This window comes from Arachis stenosperma, chromosome 6 (genome assembly GCF_014773155.1).
Source record: "Arachis stenosperma cultivar V10309 chromosome 6, arast.V10309.gnm1.PFL2, whole genome shotgun sequence".
Lineage (NCBI taxonomy): Eukaryota > Viridiplantae > Streptophyta > Magnoliopsida > Fabales > Fabaceae > Arachis > Arachis stenosperma.
The window spans coordinates 146,400,589-146,419,453 of NC_080382.1; the positions used below are offsets into that span (position 1 = coordinate 146,400,589).

At 33.8% G+C, this 18,865-nt stretch overlaps 2 protein-coding genes and 1 pseudogene across 2 annotated transcripts; 1 reads left to right on the forward strand and 2 right to left on the reverse strand.

Moving 5' to 3' along the window:
- Nucleotides 1-597: 597 nt before the first annotated feature.
- LOC130936635 (auxilin-like protein 1) lies at nt 598-8,630 on the forward strand. The gene is made up of 7 exons (XM_057866729.1): nt 598-1,358; nt 2,468-5,691; nt 5,841-5,938; nt 6,049-6,114; nt 6,240-6,329; nt 6,675-6,851; nt 8,353-8,630. The coding sequence occupies exons 1-7, from the start codon at nt 970-972 to the stop codon at nt 8,386-8,388; spliced, it is 4,080 nt and encodes a 1,359-aa protein (XP_057722712.1). The 5' UTR covers nt 598-969; the 3' UTR covers nt 8,389-8,630.
- A 1,330-nt stretch (nt 8,631-9,960) lies between these two features.
- On the reverse strand, nt 9,961-14,881 carry LOC130936409 (ornithine carbamoyltransferase, chloroplastic). The gene is made up of 6 exons (XM_057866475.1): nt 14,609-14,881; nt 12,478-12,815; nt 11,529-11,660; nt 11,156-11,431; nt 10,438-10,612; nt 9,961-10,345 (listed from the first exon to the last, which is right to left on the reverse strand). Exons 1-6 carry the CDS (start codon nt 14,808-14,810, stop codon nt 10,278-10,280), a joined length of 1,191 nt encoding a protein of 396 aa, XP_057722458.1. The 5' UTR covers nt 14,811-14,881; the 3' UTR covers nt 9,961-10,277.
- A 1,139-nt stretch (nt 14,882-16,020) lies between these two features.
- On the reverse strand, nt 16,021-18,500 carry LOC130934957 (bifunctional dihydroflavonol 4-reductase/flavanone 4-reductase-like; annotated as a pseudogene).
- Nucleotides 18,501-18,865: the final 365 nt, after the last annotated feature.

Sequence of the window (18,865 nt, forward strand, 5' to 3'; positions counted from 1 at the left end):
TTAACGAGGAGTTAGAACGCGTCTTTTGTTTCGAATGTCGGTTGAATCTTGATGGTTTGCGTTTTGATTGAGGAAGAAGAGAAAGAGTACGAACGCGTGCATTGGGCGCTCAATTTTAAAGGAATGGTGCTCGTACTTTTTTCTTGGACTTGGATCAACTTGTTTAATTTGTAGACCAACTTATATGTATAACAGACCTCTAAGTCTAATTATCATAACTCATATATATACAATACAAACTAATTTAAATATTAGAATGTCTTTTAAAAAAAAACTTTCCTAGCATTATTTGCAGCTAAACGAATTAGCTGATAAGCTCATCAATACTCCAAAAATATATTATTAATATTTGATGTTTTTATAAAAAGATTTGGTCATTTTTTATAAATATTATAACAAAATTTAATTCTTTTAATAATTTTAGTATTAATTTTTTGTATTGATTTAATATTTCTAACGGTTTTTTAAGTAATTTTCTCTTTATTATATGTTTTATAATGATATATTTTGGTTTTTTGCTTAATTGATCTCCAAAATTTATAGATCTTTTCCTTTTGAAATCTAGAGCGACGGGCTTTCCAAGTCACCCACCGAGCACCCGGTCACCACACGTCTCTGACAGTCAGACGGCAACAGCCGAACAGCTACGAGGTAGAGACCAGAGTCTCCGGTTGCAAGTGGCGTGTACCCCTCAAACACGCACAAACACAGTCATTGCGCTCTCTTTTTCGACGGTTACACTCCGATTTTTATTTTCCCTCTCATTCCGTTGAGAAAAGTCCCTTTCACTCCTCTATATCTCTCTCTCTCTCTCTCTCTCTCTCAAGTCTCAACACGCTCTTTCGTGCTTCTTCTTCTTCTCTCACTCTTCTGGAAAAATCACTTCACAAAAGAAGAAGTACAACAACAATAACAATACAGTGAAGAAGAGAAGAGAAGAAGCTTCTAGAACCGATCCTAGCCGTTGAGATGGAGTTTGGAGCTGCGACGGCAACTTTACCGAAGAAGCTATCGAGCGGTTACGGTGTAGCTGGAAGATCGGCCTACGACGGCGTTTTCACAGCTCCGGTAAAGCTCAGAGCTCCTAGTTTCTCTACTCGATTCGATGATTACCGTGAGATTTTCGGTGCCGGAGGTGGAGGAGGAGGATCGCTAGGTTCTTCTATTCCGATTCTCGAGCTTCCGGAGCTCAACGAAGAGAGGAGCAAAATCAACGAGGTTCGGCGCTCGCAGCTCGATTACTCTGCAGTCTTCGGCGGGTTCCGGAACCTGGACGGTGCTGTGCGTTTTGACGAGCTGGCAGCTGAGCCTAGGAAGAAGAAGAAGCAGGATAGCTTCGCCAGTGGAGCATCAACGCGGTGAGTTTTATTTTATTTATTTATTTTTTGCTTGTTCTTGCTTATACGTTAGGGTTTTTATTGATTTTACTGTGGAGTTTGAAAATCGTCCTATAAGCATGCGTTTTGTTGTTTTTGCTTTGAACTCCTCATTCGAATCGAGAATGTTTGCGCTTGGAATTTGTTTCTGATACTTTTTATTTTTGTTCTGAGTTTTGACCGTTTTGTCGGTCATGCGATTTGCTTCTGAGAGAAGAAAATCAAATTGATAGTTTATTTTATTGAGTGGATAGCAAAGTTAGTGATTCTGATTGTTACTTCAATTTTCGAATCTAATACTTTGTTTAACTTGTTGATCCATTTCGCGGTTCCTTTCACTATACTTCCATTCGAGAATATCTTGTTCGCTAAGGTTTGAGATAGACTAGGATTATCATTTCGAAATTTATTCATTGATTTAAGTAGCTTTTCAAGCACAATTACTAAAAATGCATTGTCAAGGTCCCTAGTTGAACCATCTTTGATTACACTGTTCTAACCTAGCTAGTGGAAGTTCAGGCTCCTGCATTTGGAATCTGTACGTGCTTTGTAGCCAGATGCCACTGTGAGGAGGCTAAGATAAACATGCTGTTTTACAGTATATTATACAATATACAGGTCTTCATTTTACAGTTTAATTACATTAAGTTCAGGCAGCTGACTAGAAAGGCGACTGTTTATACTTTATATCTCTTTAAATATGTCTTGATAAATGCTGTGGTATTAAGTAGGACAAAATGAATTCCTGGCCTGGCTGGAAATATTGTACATCATTAATTGTGTTATGGGCCCAGTTGACCTTAATGCGATCTGATCTCATTGGGTCCTGTGGGACTGTTTGTCTGTAACCAAATATATTTGGAGCATTTTGAATGTTAGGCAGAGTAGCAGATTCATAAACTGGTCATTTGGGAAGATTTTTTCTTTTTTCTTTTTTTTTTTCGGGGGCGACGCTGGCCCGGGGGGGGGGGGGGAGGGGGGTTGGGGACCCTGCCTTTTGTAGTAATTAATAAAATAAATGCTAATAATCTTGTTAGAACGTAGAATGCAGACATTTATAATAATGTTATTCTTAACTTATTATTCTGCAGGAGCAAAACCAATAGAGATGATCAATCTTACAGGGGAGACACTACTAATTATTCGAAGGAAATTCCAGCGGTATCACGGTCATCAAATGATGGCAAAATGATCAATATGTCATATCATAAAGTTAACCAGGGAAGTGAAGATGGAACGAAGGGGACAACTCATATTGCACATCCTATCCCTGCCTATACTTGTTTGGTTGAAGAAGTCAATCCAGTGAAGATAAACAGAGCTAATAAGTCCACACCAGCTGCACAGGATGCTTATTCCAGTAATCATCATTATAATGAAGGGACAAAGGAAGTTGGATATCGAACTGGTGCTTCATCTGATATTGCCAAGAAACAGTCCTCCAACAATGGAGTAAAAGTTAAAAATAGATCCAGTTCTGTTGATCTTTTTTTTTATGCATGTGAGACTAGCAGTGGAAGTAATGGAGCACATCGCATCAAAGTTCCTCCATCAGACCATATCTCAGGCGATAGTAGCAACCTTGATGCTATGAGATCAGCAGCAACCAAATGCCAGACATCTAAAAGTGACTCGCCTACAGGTGCTTCCCGTGCTGATTCACCATCATACCTGGATGATTTGGTAGACTCAAATTCTGAGGCTGCCGCTTCTGTAGCTGCTTTACGAAAGGCAATAGAAGAGGCTCAATTAAGATTGAAGGTCGCAAAAGAGTCATTGAGAAGAAAGAAAGGTTTTCCTGATCGTGTGAAGCGGAAGTCTAATATTGACCTTAAAGCCAATGTGAAAAAGGAGGCTGAAGTCCAATATAAAACAATGAAAATGGAAGAGATTAGGATGAGGCAAACATTTGGAGAAACAGATGCTTTGCCACAAGTTTCTTCTGAGGTAGGAAGGCCAATGAGGAAAGAGCGAGTAAGATCAGATGCTGGGGCTAAAGAAATGTTTGTTTCTGCGCATGAAGCTCAGAAGAAATTGCATTCAACTAAAACAAAACGTTTGGAAGAGGTCGAGCACAAAGAAGCTGATCATAATGCAAAGGTTGTTGAGCCTAAAGAGGCAGAAATTAGTAAGAAATTGCCGCATAACAAGAACACAGATCATGACTATGAGAAGCCAGAAGAGTCTGGCCATACAATTGAAGTGGTTAAGGGATATAGGGAACAAGAAAAGGTCCGGGTAGGTGATGAAGCATGTGCAGGTGAGGAACTTGCCTGTGAAACCAGGCATAGTAATCAACTAAAAATAGCTGCAGCTAATCGAGCAAGCCTACACAAAGAACATGTCAATGAAACTAAACATAGGTGTCAAGAAGTTATAGATGAAACAAAGCTGGTTCAAGTGGCATTTGATAGTGGAGCGAGAGACAAGAAATTAAAGGTAAATGAAGATGGTGAAGCTGATAACATGGTTACACCAGTCCATGATCCAGAGGACCTCGAATGCAACTTGGATGAGCAGGGGTTAATAACGAGAAATGAAAAACAAGTTGCTTTCAAGCCTGATGATGATGGAAAAATGGAAGAAGCATTCCCTGAGGTGGAAGAATGTAAACAAAATGTGAGAGCTGTTGAGCAGCTGGGTGAGGTTGAGAAAGCCATCGAGGAGAATACTGAATTGTCCGATGAGCAGGAGGAGTTGTTTTGGCAGAAAGACAATACAATAGCATTCAGTCCTCATGTTTCATACTTGGAAAGTATGGTAGGAGACATACAGAACTCAGCATGTTTAGAGGACAGAAAGAATATGGACGAAGCTGGATTTTTGGAAAAAAGTATAGACACGGAAGATTTTTGTCAAAGACAAGGCACCGAGAATAATTGCAGCAACATTATTGTGCAGGAAATACAGGAGGAGATTGTGGATAATGTTCTTGATGAGGAAGAAATTTTTGAAAGAGTTTCAAAGAATAATGATTTAGATGAAGAAGAAAGGGTTCAAGACACCATAACAAGGGAGGATGAACTTGAAGGAGGGTTTATTCTGGTGGAAGAAACGGAGAGGGAAATGGAAGATAACAAGGAGTCGGTGGACATAACTGGAGTGGCTCAGATTGATCCTAACTACATGGAGACAAAAGCAAAGGAAGCTCGAGCTGGCAAGTCAACAGAAACTAGTTCTAGCAATGAGCTCAATGAAACTGAGAAGTTAAACGATATTCAGGTAGCTGATACAATTATTGAAAACGATGAAGCTTTCAAAGTAACTCCTGTGGTTTATCCATATGATGTGCAAGATGATATAATGGTTGCGCACGATGCTTCATTCCAACAAGATAAAGATGAAGAACCAGAATCAGTTAAGGCAAGAAGCAGTTCCTTGGAAGAACATGCAGCCGAGACTTCTGTCTCCAATCAAGATGTCCTTGAACTCAATGAAGGAGTAACTAAAATGCAAGGTGCAAGTGCAACAGTCATCTGCGAAGGAGCTGATACAAATATTGGTGAAACTGACGTGAAGTGTAGGCAAAATGATGATAAATGTTTGGAATCAACAGAAAATGACTGCAATCTGGCATCACATGATGAAGAAACAACTGCTGAGCCTGTAGAATTCTGCATTGACACAAAGGAGGCTAAGGTTACATCAGATGAAGAGGTACATGAGAATCGATCTAAGTTCTCTGATGAGGAAAATTTGTTTGACTATACTGAAGTGTGTGAAATACCTACTATGTCTGAATTGAAATCAAGCGGAGAAGAGGAGGTCGAAACAATTCAGAGTAGTCCACAGGAGATCCATCAAGCACCTGTGACAATGGAAGCAGAAGAAACCAAAGCTAATCCACAGAAGCTAGAGCTGGAAAAGGAAGACCTCAAGAAAATTGATGAAGGAAAGGAGAGAGAAAGGGTAAGACGAAGAGAAAGAGAAAAGGAGAAATTAGCTGTAGAAAGAGCAATTCGTGAAGCTCGTGAAAGGGCATTTGCTGATGCCAGAGAGAGGGCTGCTCTGGAGAGAGCTGCTGTTGAAGCGCGGAAAAACATCGATGTGCGAGAAAGGCCGGGAAAAACTACTGGTCAAGCAAATGAGAAGACACTAGCCGAGAAGGCCGCTATGGAAGTGAAACTTAAAGCTGAACGTGCTGCTGTGGAGAGAGCAACTGCAGAGGCACGTGCACGTGCCCTAGAGAGGGCACTATCTGAGAAGGCTGCCTCTGAAGCAAGAAATAAACATGACAAGTCAGACCAGTATTCTGGTGCTTCCAGAGATAATGGAGCGAAACAAAACTTCCAATCAAAATCTTTCAGCTATGGTGGTATGTGATGTTAAATATTTTGCTACAGCTGACTCTTCTTAGCTACATTTATTCTTTATTCTTTATTCTTTTTCCTTTTTCCTTTTTTTAATAGTATTTTCTGCTTCAATTTTTATTGATTCTCTACAAATTGTATTTGCTTGGAGAAGTTCGAGATTCTATTGATTTATATGATGGAGCTAGTGGCGATTCTGCTCAAAGATGTAAAGCTAGGTCTGAGAGGCACCAGAGAATAGGGGATCGTGTGGTATGGTTTTTGGTTTGCTCAGATTTTTCATTTTGGGATACTTATTTGTTCATATATCAAATGACTGGATGTCTGGATTTATCACTTCTATTGCTTTTGGGATACTGCAGGCAAAGGCTCTTGCGGAAAAAAATATGCGTGATCGTCTTGTTCAGAAGGAGCAAGAGGAGAGAAATGTAATTTGCTATCAAATCATTTTCTTCCAAAAAATAATAATTATAGATAAACAAGTAACATCTTACAAGCTGTGTGCTTCCCATGTTTCACATTGTCTTGCACAATCTTATCCTGTGTCGTGCAGAGGATAGCAGAAGCTCTAGATGCTGATGTTAAAAGGTGGTCCAGTGGGAAGACAGGAAACTTGAGGGCATTGCTTTCAACATTACAATATGTATGTGTTAACATTCCAAATAGTTATAATTCCTTGATGATGGATAGCATATGAACTTGCCATAGATATCTTTTTCCTACTGTTCATGAATCTCATCCCTATTATTTTGGGACAAGCTTTCATTTTGTATTTGATAATAAGCATCAATGATTCGATGTTTTCTATTAGAAAATGTCACTCATTAAATACGACCAAATATTGCCTTGCTTTAACCTCATAAATATATTTAGTTATCTTAATTCCAAACCATTGGCTTCCCTCTATGGATCCATTATGCTGAGGAAATTTACTATTTTGCCCCCCCCCCCCCCCCCCCCCCCCTGCCAAATCTTTGTTATTTTGCAGATCCTTGGGCCCGAGAGTGGCTGGCAACCAATTCCTTTAACAGATATAGTAGCCACCAGCGCTGTAAAGAAAGCTTATCGCAAAGCAACTCTTTTCGTGCATCCTGACAAGCTGCAGCAGCGGGGAGCAAGTATTCAACAGAAGTACATTTGTGAGAAGGTTTTTGATCTTCTAAAGGTTCGTCCTCTTTGTCCATCTATATATATAATATATATATAACACGGATGCATGTTCAACCTACAATCAAAATAAATGTTTGGTAACTTGATTTTTGTTGTGGAAAAAAACGCTGCTTCCCAGAGGTTAATCTTGTTTGGGTAAATTATTAAAATATATTATAATGAAGGATGTGATAATTTTAAGTTGAAAAAATATTTTATATGCATGCAACTTTTTGAAATTTATGATCATAAATAGGAGGTGATTTGAAAATTTCTTTTTGTTGTCATGGTGATTTGAAAATTGTTATGATTTATATTGACTTCAAGTATTAAATATAGAGGAATATTAGAGAACCATCAGAATTTATTGTTTTTGGCCATCAATTAGCCATCAAGGTTAAAAATATGGGATAATGTATGTTGTGTGATTACAAGACTAACAGAATTAGACTAAAAGAATTGAGTTGATGGCTAAGTGATGGCAAAAAATAATAAAGTCTGATGGTCCCTTAGCATTTCTCTTAGATATAAACGTATATTCTATACTCTTCTCTTTTAGCGTAATTTTACCATATAAAAGTAGTTTCTTTTAGTAAACTATAATTTTTGTCCTTGAATTTTGTCAAAAATATCCTAAGTTTTATTTTGTCCCAAAAATGTTCAATTTGCATCAAATATTTAAATTTTCAAAATATTTATGACAAATCCAGCAATAATGCATGATAACTATGTCAGATTTGATTGTGCTGAAAGTTATTCTTGTGAAATTGTTGTTGAATTGATCTTAATTGTTTTGAAAAATTAGCCATCAGGAATATATTTGATGCAAGTTGAAAACTTATGGGACAAAATCGAAACAAAATAAAGTTTAAATATATTTTTAAAATTTTTAGCAAATTTTGGGAAAAAAAAAACTATACTTTATCCTTTTTTTAATATATATATATAATAAAAAATTATTTAAAAATCAGTTTTCAACTAAATCATCCAAAGAACAATTAATTATATTGAAAAACAATTATATGAATTTAAATGATTTTTGAAGAAAGTTAAATTTTTAGTTTTTCTTAAATATCTTAGCGCCATTTTCCGCTTCATCTTTTTACATTCTCAAGTTCGGTGTGTTTTAGTAGCAAATCATTATTTTATCCCAAAAATAAAATAAAAAATAAGTCTTCTGACTGATACGCCTTTAAAAATTTGTATCTTAAAGGGAAGTTCGTTAAACTCATTAAAAAAAAAATGCATTAGACTTGGATGAAACCTGTTAAGTATATCTTTGGTGTGATATGTTCGTGTTTGAGGTCTGGGTTTGGTTTGGTTAGTTTTATCGCACCAAAACTGCATTTTACTTTGAGATGGCTAATGTAAGGGAAGATTGATGGTGAGCATTTTACTACATTTTACGTTTTACTGAGATCGCAATTGTATATTACATTATTATCTATGAAGAATGTTTCTTATCTTAATCATTGAAGGAATGAAGTTCCAAGGCCATTGATTTTTATTGTCTCCAGGAATCTTGGAACAGATTCAACATGGAAGAACGATAGATGTTGCTCACTGCACATGGTGGGGATAATTCTTGCGGAAGTGTATGCTATGTTCAATGAAATGAAAAGTAAGCTTATTGTAGGAAGGCCTATAAGTTAAACTTTCAATATATAATTTAATTCATGTAGCGTTCTCCATTTCTTGTTACCCCACCCAAGATAGGCTTTTAATCAAGTAATAAAAGAGTAAAGATAGCTCAGTCATTCAGGATTGGGCGATTTGGCTGAATCTGGCCATTTGATTTAACCAGTTTTTGAATTACATCACCATAAAAACTTATTTTTAACTATATTTTTCTATTCCATTAATAATAAAAAAAAACTATACAATCATGTAAACAATGAAAATAAAATTTACTAGATAACTTGATGAATTTTAATTAAGAAAAATTATTAATCTCAGTTTATTCTCTAATTTCTAAGTAAATAAAATATCGAGCGTTTCTTTTATCATTTGATGTTTCTAAAAAATGATTTAAAAATACATTAGAACTTTTTATCATCAGTTTTTAATTAATTCATAATGTCACAATTGCATTATAAAATGCAACTGTGTTTGGGCCCTAGGCTAGTTCTCAAACTCCTAGATCTGTCTAACGCCCGACAACTAGTTGATGTGATCCTATGCAAACTTCCATGGCACACTCCCTAGTTTAGTTACTGACTTACTGTTAAATGCTACCATGATGTAAACATCTTTTAATTGTAATTAAAATAAAATAAATGATTTAAGTGATATGGTCGATATTTACCTATTTTGATTTAAGTCGTATCAAGAAATTTTGAACTCTAGAATGCAACTAAAAAATAACAATGTTACAATACCAAAATGACATTTAAACACATCAACCATTGACTAACAAATGAGACAAAATTTTGGCGAGTACAAGGACCAATATATTAACTTCGAAGACCTGATTGATTCATTCATGATTCAACCAATTTCTAAGAATCAAAATGAGCATTACCTCAAAATAAAAAAGAAAACCGTTTTAACTTATTTAGCTCATAATTTTTGTAGTCTTTGGAAATATTGTAAACTTTAGTATTAACATTGCAAAAAAGATTCGATTCTTTCCTATGAAAAAACTAACAATTTTATTTTAGGATTCTAAATTTATATACTTAAATAGAGAAAATAACTCAAACTGAATTTATTTTAATGTAAAGGTCAACAACATCTAAATAGAATGATAATAAGAAGCTAAATTCTTTTAGAACTATTTTTTAACTTTAAACAATTCCTTTTTGTAAAAACTAAAATTAAAGTTGAAATTAAAGTTTACTATAATTTTTACAGGCCAAAATGGTTATTTAAGACTTTCAACTATTTTCAAGAAACTACTAAACTAGTTTTCAGTATTTTAATATCTTACTAATATTTATTTTGAGATATTGATCCGATGTAAGATTAACCTTTATCGATACTTAACTGACCTAGAATCAACTCCACACTTGTACATCACACCATAAATATAAATATTTCTCCTACATGATACAATTTTTTGGATAAAATCTTAAGAATGTTTTCCGAATGATAAATAAAATGCTAGTTTTAAATAACTAAAAGCTTACTTAAATTTTATTTGTACCATAAAAACTCAACTAAGATAATAGAAGCAAAGTATGCACTAGAAAAAGTTAATGAAGTGAAAAAGTAAATATTTAATCATCATTGATTTTGTAATTAAACTCCAGTGTCTTGATTCAATGATAATTAGACCATCACTTTTTCACTTTAGAAAATCTTGATCCAACTACAACAGATAAACATTAATATTACCTCAAATATTTAGTCGACGGCTGAATTTCGGGGTATATCTTTGCCCTCAACGATACAAAATGACTTAAAAACAGTACGCCACCTGGTCCATTCCAATTTTCAAAACTCAAAACTGATCAAGTGACATCAAATGGCAATCCGGTGGCTGATAACAACAAACGGAAGCACAAGCGGCTACAACATAAAATCACCCAGCTCAAATTGCTAATTTCCCTAAACACTCGAGTATTATACTATACCAAGATCAGATGAGTGAGTTTACTTGCCAAGCACATAGAGCATTATGGCATTCTGTGCGTGTAATCGGTTCTCAGCTTGCGGGAACACAATTGAGTTTGGAGCTTCAATAACTTCATCCGTCACCTCCACCCCTCTTTCTGCTGGTAAGCAATGCATGAAATACGCATTTGAGCCAGCTATTTCCATAAGAGTTCGATCCACCTGCAAAATGGCATTGTTATTTCCTGCCAAACGCTACATCCATTCAATCACGCCACAGCATTTGTAAAACAGATAGTCAATAACAGAATAATAGCTGATGAATCCCAATTTTATTTTATTTTTCTCAAAACACCCAACCAGTTCCAATTTATATTGTTGCTATTATTCATTCAGCAATTTATTTCCTAACTATAAGTATGAAAAGCCAACTGGGCTGGTTTCTAAATATTCAGCAAGTTTCTGGAAGCATGTTGATTCCGATGTATTTGATATTGTAATTAGATACTTTGATTATCAATTGTTGTCTTAATTGTTCATCACGAGATCTATGCATAATTCAAACACTATACTTCCTTATCTCAGAAGTAACACATTTCTTTTTAATTGACTTATGAGTTATGACTGGTACCCACAACTTCATCCACCATTTGAGCAAAATCACAACATACAGTAACAATAAAAAGTTCTATCAGAATGTGCTATATTTGTGACACGTTAAACCTGTTATCATATATTTTCTGGCTGAAATATCATATCAAGTACCTGAAATCCTTTAAACACTTGACGGCGGTATGCAGCCTCTTCCTTTTGTCCCATGCTGGCCCAGACATCTGAATAAACAACATCAGCTCCTCTGACAGCTTCTTTGGGATCATTAGTTATCTCAATTTTGCTGATTCCAGCCTGCCGTGCCTTCTCCACAGTTTTCTCATCAGGTTCAAAACCCTTTGGGCAGGCACAAACAAAGTGAAATGGAACTACAGCTGCCAGCAACAACCATGAATGGACAATATTATTTCCATCTCCAACGTAGACAACCTGTCGCATATTGTAAATATGTTCATATGATTATTCTTCTAAGCAATGCCAAGAATTGTGAACAAGAAAGTTCATTAACATAGCAATGTAGCCTAACCTTGGTGCCTTCCAACCGACCAATATGCTCAATAATAGTGAGGGCATCAGCCATTATTTGACAGGGATGGTTGTAGTCTGTCAATCCATTGACAACTGGCACAGTTGAATACTTGGCAAGATCAAGTATGTCCTGTAATTAAACAGGAAGAAGGCAACCATACTATTTTATTGACAGAAAGATCAATCACGTACAGAGCGGAAATACTTTCATCTCACAACAATCATAACTGGGGCCAATAATCACAAAGCAGGTTTCTTTCAATATATTACCCAAGTTACTAAAGCCACATATACAGTACCAATAATCATTATTCCAGGAGAACCATTTATAGGTATCACACTGGCATGTTCAGTCCAATCAAAGAAGCATTGCAATGTGTCAATGTCTACTGAGAAATACTTTTCTTTGAGCAAGCACAATACCCCCAGCAGGTACCTAGCTTAGTCATGATTCTAATGCATGTTATGCATGCATAGAAGTCCAAAAGAACAGTAACGAAGAATAAAAAAGTCTTGAAACTACCAGATTGCTGTTTATGAAAAATCAAGGAACGGACGACGACACAAAAACAGTGCATCTAATAGCTACCATACATGATACCGACTGAATGTAATGAACAGTTAGATGAGTCCTACAACTCATAATAATGCATCAAGAAAAATGGAACAAGAAAAGTTAATCAACAGAGGAAGAGAACAGATAAAGAGAGGAGATGAAGTTGGGGAGAGAGAAAGAGAGGAGTCAAGATAATAGAATATTGCAAAAAAAAAAAAAAAAAAAAAAACCGACACTCTGTAAAATTACACATAAAATTCTACCAAAGAAACTTTGTCACCAATGTTTACCTGCTTACCAAACTCATGCTTAATATCTAAATCCAGAAAATGAAGAAGTAATCAATAAACAACCGTATTTCTTATCAAATATACATAACTCACCATCATACCTGATGAGCAAAAACACGAGCCATGATTATATCATTATAGCGAGACAAAACACGAGCAACATCTCGAGTCTCCTCTCGCTTGCCCATTTGGATATCATCAGGTCCTAAATATATAGCATGGCCACCTAACAATGAAAAGCCAGTCTCAAATGAAACACGCGTTCTCATTGATGGCTTTGCAAAGATCATTGCCATTGTCTTCCCTTTAAATGGTTGAAATGTCCTGTCCCCTGATTTAATTAATGCCTTGACCTCAATGGCTCGATCCAACATATTTAAAATAGTGTCCTTATCAAAGTCATTTATGTGAAGAAAATCTTTCTTCACCTCGGTTTTTGCTGCATAGTTCAGGAAAAACGTAAGATTTGATAATAGAAGGCATGAATTTGCTGGATTCACGATAGAAATGGACTAATTAATCTCTTGAAAGGTACAGAATTATAATTACAGTGTTCATGTCATGCATCTAAATTTTAAAATTAGAAATACTCCATGATAAGTGGTACACTAGATATGCGGCATGTCTCGTTGGAGGTTAACGGATTGCTACATGCAATTAAGATTTACTTAAACAGAAAATTTTCTAAATATATATATAAAAGAGAAAGAGGGGGGGGGGGGGGGGAGCAGGGAAGATAGTCTCGTCTGAAAGAAAAAAAAACACATACCATTTCATACCACACATCAGAAAAATACACATATAACATGAAGAACATAGTAAAAAGTATATACCGCAATGGATGGATATGTTTGTTACTTGAAGTGTATTTCAGTAAACTACAACCAAATTATGTAAAATCTACCATGTTCTGCCTTAGTCGAAAGCATGGAGGTCAACATTATTAGGATATTTGCATGAGTGGAATGTAAAAGAGAAGCAAGAAAAACTAATGCAAACAGACAATAAAATGAGGATGTGACATAATGGAAAAAGACGTTAATGATATTATCTACGTCTATTACCTTAGATGAACATATAGAATGGTTTTGTAAATGTTTGGGACCATAATGAAATATATCAGAAAGTAATTGTGATTTCTACTGTTTTTTTCCATTTTCTTCATTATTGTGGATGGAAGAACATAAAATCATTTTGAAACATCATTTCCACTAATTTTAAGGAGTAAAAGTTTGAGCATAAACAAGTGCCAAAGTAACACCTCAATCACTTCTATTTCTTTCCTTTTTCGAGCAGCTTCTTCAATTACTTTTCATTCGATTTTGTTCATAAAAACCTGAGAAACCATTCATACAAACAAGTTTTACAGAAAACTAAATTATACTAAACAGATGCTTCATAGTCGTAGGTCCTTATTGTTGCATGGGCAAAGGACAATAATGAATAATCCAAACTCAACTATTTGAGCACATAGTCGTAGTACAGTAAACTCTCATTTTAATTCTTGATGTTGTAATTTAGGAAATTTTAATTCTATGTCTCTGTTACAGATTAAAGACGAATTCAAACCTAACAAATACAGTTTCAAGGATTAAGCTGTCTCAGAGTACAAAGCTAGAGAAAAATATCAAGGACTTAAAAGTAAGTCTTCTAAAGTCAAGAACTGCTGTGACCTACGCAGACTATTTTAGGATTAAAGTAAAATTCACTTATTATCAAGTATAGTTTCGATTAAAATTGCAGAAGATTTTTCTCGCACAAAGGATTTCTCAGCAGGATTTTGATTATAAGCTATTTTAAAATTTAGAGCAAAAGCTGATCTAATCCACACATGCAAACAAAATAAAAACAGAACTCCTAAAATAGAACAAGAGCATTTCCAGAACCCTAACTCGATCGGCTGAAATTATAAACTGAATCGAAATCGAAATCTGTAAGTAACTTCAGTGTTCAGTGTTCAGATTTAGAGCGAGTGAGATTAACAGATTTTCAAACTGAATTAAGTTGAGATCATGAATCACATTCATCCACAAACGGAAACCGTTCACCTACAACGAAACAAGAGCATTTCCGATTTCATAAACCCTAACTCGACGAAGCTGAAAATCGTAACCTCAGGCGCTAAATCGAAACTCTACAACTAACTTCTAAGCTTCGTAGCGAGATTTTGTTTAACTGATTTAACATAGGATTGATAAGAAGCCGAAGAGTAAGAACGAATAATTCTGTTACCGGCGAGAGGAGAAGAATCAGTAGAAACGGCGGAAGCAGCAGCGCATGAGATTTTGAGCGGGAACTGAAGCGGAGAAGGGAAGGAAGTGCGAGGATAACGAACACATTGACGGCGGCGAAGGACGGAGGAAGAGGGGGAGAACGCGGAGGAGATAGAAATCGTATCCGATGGAACGGAGAAGTTGAAAGAAACTAACGCCATTTTTTTCGCTGTAGAGCTGAGCTAAGTAACACTTCAGAGAGTTCACACTTCACACACACTGCTGCGTTTGTTTTCTTTTACTACTCTTGGTGATTGTGGTTCTTCGTTTTTATATATAAATGCACACGCTGACACGCGTAGGGCTCATTTTCATTTGATTCGTTTTGGCTCCTTTTATACAATTTATTATTCGTAAATGTAAATTTGCAAATAATTTTTTACAAAAGAATTTCGTATATACTAAGAACGAATTCGTTTTATGAAATTTAATTAAGTAAATTAATTTTAAATTTTAATGTTAAAAAAATTGTTAGATATTCTATAAACAGGCAATACCATACCTGTCCATACCATTGTCTCGTATCACTTTTCAAAGAGTAATGTGTTTGGATATTAGTTTAGGTTGAAATATATAAATATTTATTTAATTATATAGACATGAAATTTAATCCAAAAATTTCTCTCTAAAAAATGAAACATATGAACAAATATTTTCCATTTCTACCTTCACAAAACACAAAAATATAGTAAAAAATATTTAAAACAAAAAATTATATAACTATAACCTTATATTCAAACCAAACAAATCTCCATCTCTCTGATATCTCTATATTTTTATTTCAGGAATATTATTATCCTCTAGCATTAGCAGAGGCATCATCTCCTGTAATATACAACATGTTGAAACATTGATATTGATGCCATTAATAAAGCAATGGATCCTTTAGATAAGTGGAAGGGAACTTTATAATTATATAATTAGAAGCTAATACATCATAGAAAATCTAATTATTAATTCATGAATATCTTAATACCTAAATTAGAAGTACATTTTAACTTATTTTCAAAATTAAATTATCAAAAGGCACACAGCTAGAACTTCACTCATACACTCCAAGATCAAATAGAGGAAACTCATTAATTTGTGAAACAAGAAGTTGGTCTCCTAAATTGCAAGATTTATAATTAGTTAATTAGGTGACTACTCATATGAAGATATTTTTTTAAATATAAAGATATTTTTATATAAAAATAACTAGAATTATTTTAGATCCATCAAAATTTATTAATTTTTGTTATTATTTAGCTATCAACTCAATTCTTTTAGTTTAGTTTCTTTAGTCTAATAATTCAACAAACATATTTTATTTCATACTTAATATTGATGTCTAACTAATAGTGAAAAACAATAAAAAAAAAAAAAGCACAATTAATTTTTAGGGGTGCCATTATTAATTGGAGATTCTGCTGTTTTTAGGAAGAAGCCCTCTATGTCTGCATGTTTCCACAGCTCAGTGAAGATGTCATCTAAGCTGTACTTAAATTGAAACCCCAATTCCTTGATCTTCTTGGATGAAAATATAACAATGTCCAATTGATCTGGAATATCCCTGAACCTAAAATTCCAATACGTACAGTTAGCAATTTAGAATGGGAACATTGTGATATCATCTGATCTAACTGAAAAATAGATTGGTACAAGTAGCTCTTTTATATATCATACAGTGTTAGATATATAAGCTAAGATTAATAAAGTGACCTTACTTTGTAGGGACATTGTATTCATGGTATTTTTGGTTAAGCAATTTTGCTCTGTCATGAATGGTGGCTTCATGTGCAGAGAAAATGTATCTCCCTTCAGCTTTTGGATGCTCATAGAGGAACATATGATCAAGACAAAGGTCATCTAAGTGCACGAATTGATCTTGCTTTATTATTGAAAAATGTGCCTCATTCCCTGATGAGTGATGACAATTCATAAGTACTACTCCATCATTAAATTTCACCAACTTGTTTCCCTTATAATATTGTTCTTATTGTAAAAAATATTATGATATATATATAAGCTTCTGAAGTTTTCTTAGGAAGATAGAAAAAATTGAAAAATAAAATCAAGAAGTAGCACAAAGGTTTAGTCAATTGGTCACCCAAGAGTCAATAACAATAGTAAAAAAAAAAAAATTGATTGTTGTTCATATATGCATGAATGATACATTGATACTAATGCACCTGTGATGAGTGAAAGAGCAGCGATAAGGCTTGGTGGCATTGTTGGCACGAGAAATGGACCAACTACAACAGGTGGAATAATTGAGATGAAGTCTATGTTGTTTTCTTTGGCAAATTCCCATGCTTCTTGCTCTGCCTGTGTCTTAGAAACAAAAAACATCTGCAAGAAATCGATTCTAGATTATAATCATTTATGTATCTTTCTAATAGTGTAAATTTAAAAAAAAATTATTTATAACATGTATAAAAACTCTTATAACTAAAAGATTTTGAATTTTATCCATGAAATTTGTTCAGATGACACTGATTTTTCTATAAAAAAAATATAAACTAAAAATAACAATTGAATTAAATTGAATTTACCAATTAAATGTCAAGAAATGTTAGCTTAATTTGTCCCAAATCATATGCAATTTTATCAATGTGTAATAGCACAAGATAGGAGGACCAAATTATGTACAAAAAGTTTTACTTAAATTAAGAGTTTGTAACATTATATTAGATGATTAAAGAGTTTTTTTTTTTTTTAAAAAAAAAGAGGGCATATGATTATGATGAAGACTTATACTAACCCAGCCAGTCATTTTGACTCTTCTACGGAAGTCAACGTCACTCCAAGATGTCTCATCGATCAAAGGCTTTTGTTGTTCTGTAACATCCACAGTTCCTGCTGAGGATGTGAATATCAACCTTCTCACAGTTTTGGCCTTCAAGCATGCTTTCATTGTGCCTATTAATCCGTTTGTTGTGGGCTTTATTACTTCATTCTGCAATTCTCCAATCCAAATTTTCCAATTAATCCATATTCAGTGTTCATCAATATTGCAAATTTCAAGAGTTTTACAACTAATTTTCATAAGGTTTTTAGTTAATATAAATAACACTATAGGAAACAAGTTAGGTTGGTCTCGTTAGCTCATTAGTCTATTAAGTAAGTGTCGAAAGTTTGAATTTCGCTTTATATATGCAGCAACTTATTGATCAATGACAAATCTTTAAATAAAACTAAAAAATGTTTCGTAATCAAATCTGTTTTAACTACATTATTTGTAATTAAGTCATCGTATTCGTACGGTATACAATTTATATCAAAAAAGTAATTTACGTCATTCAATTAAGAGCTTAATGCTTCATTATCGTGCATTTCAATTAAAATCAAATTCTCTTTCTGTTACAACTTATATTTAAGGAAGACAAAAAAAAAAAAATCACTCGTGAATTCGATGGAATGTTATAAAAACAGAAGTTTTTAATTGATTATTATTTAGATTAATTATTTCGCTCATCGTTATAATTTTATCAAATTTTTTAGTTAGATCCTTATGATTTAAAATTTTGTAATTAAATTCTTATGTTATTTTTAATGAGTCCCTTTTATAATATAAACATAATAATTCAGTAACAGTTATTTTAAAAATATTTCACAAATTATCTCTTACATCAAATACAAAAATAATTAACAATAATGACTAAAAAATTTTATTTAATATAAAAGTTAAAATTTAAACTATAAAAATTAAATTAAAAATTTATAAAATTATAAAAACTAACATAATAACATTAATATACCTCAGGATCCTTGGACTCAAAATCCATGGGGTTGGCAACATGGAAAAACTAACAAAGAGATAGCTTGGCCTTTGCACCTTCCAATTCCACTAAATACTTCACCTTCTCCATATTAGCTATATACATAATATTAGTTATATGTAAAATGTCAATTTATACCGATATCTAATTATATATTATCTCTAACGAGTTATAATTCAAATAACATAATCTCTATTTTCATTTAAAGATTTTAAGTTCGAGTCTCATTCTTAAATTTAAAAAAAAAAATCTAAACATGATCCATGAAACCTGAAGTTGAACCCATGCTACTCCCTCTCTATAGTTCTTGTTATTTTTATTTCTATTTATTATTATTATTATTATTATTATTATTATTTCTTTGGCTTCTTTAGTTTCTGGTAACAATTTAAATAAGGGGATGCTACGGTAAAGATGCCATTTTCATCTTTTTGTAAAGACGTTTTTATTTTGTG

Bases quoted from the DNA above. Each gene is read 5' to 3' on its own strand.
- LOC130936635 (XM_057866729.1), top strand. From the start codon at position 970: ATGGAGTTTGGAGCTGCGACGGCAACTTTACCGAAGAAGCTATCGAGC. The intron at 1,359-2,467 runs GTGAGTTTTATT...ATTATTCTGCAG, and splicing joins GCCAGTGGAGCATCAACGCG to GAGCAAAACCAATAGAGATG. The intron at 5,939-6,048 runs GTATGGTTTTTG...GGGATACTGCAG, and splicing joins AGAGAATAGGGGATCGTGTG to GCAAAGGCTCTTGCGGAAAA.
- LOC130936409 (XM_057866475.1), bottom strand. From the start codon at position 14,810: ATGGCGTTAGTTTCTTTCAACTTCTCCGTTCCATCGGATACGATTTCT. The intron at 11,661-12,477 runs GTATGATGGTGA...GTTTAATTACAG, and splicing joins CTCGTGTTTTTGCTCATCAG to GACATACTTGATCTTGCCAA. The intron at 10,613-11,155 runs GTACTTGATATG...GCCATTTTGCAG, and splicing joins AAGTGTTTAAAGGATTTCAG to GTGGATCGAACTCTTATGGA.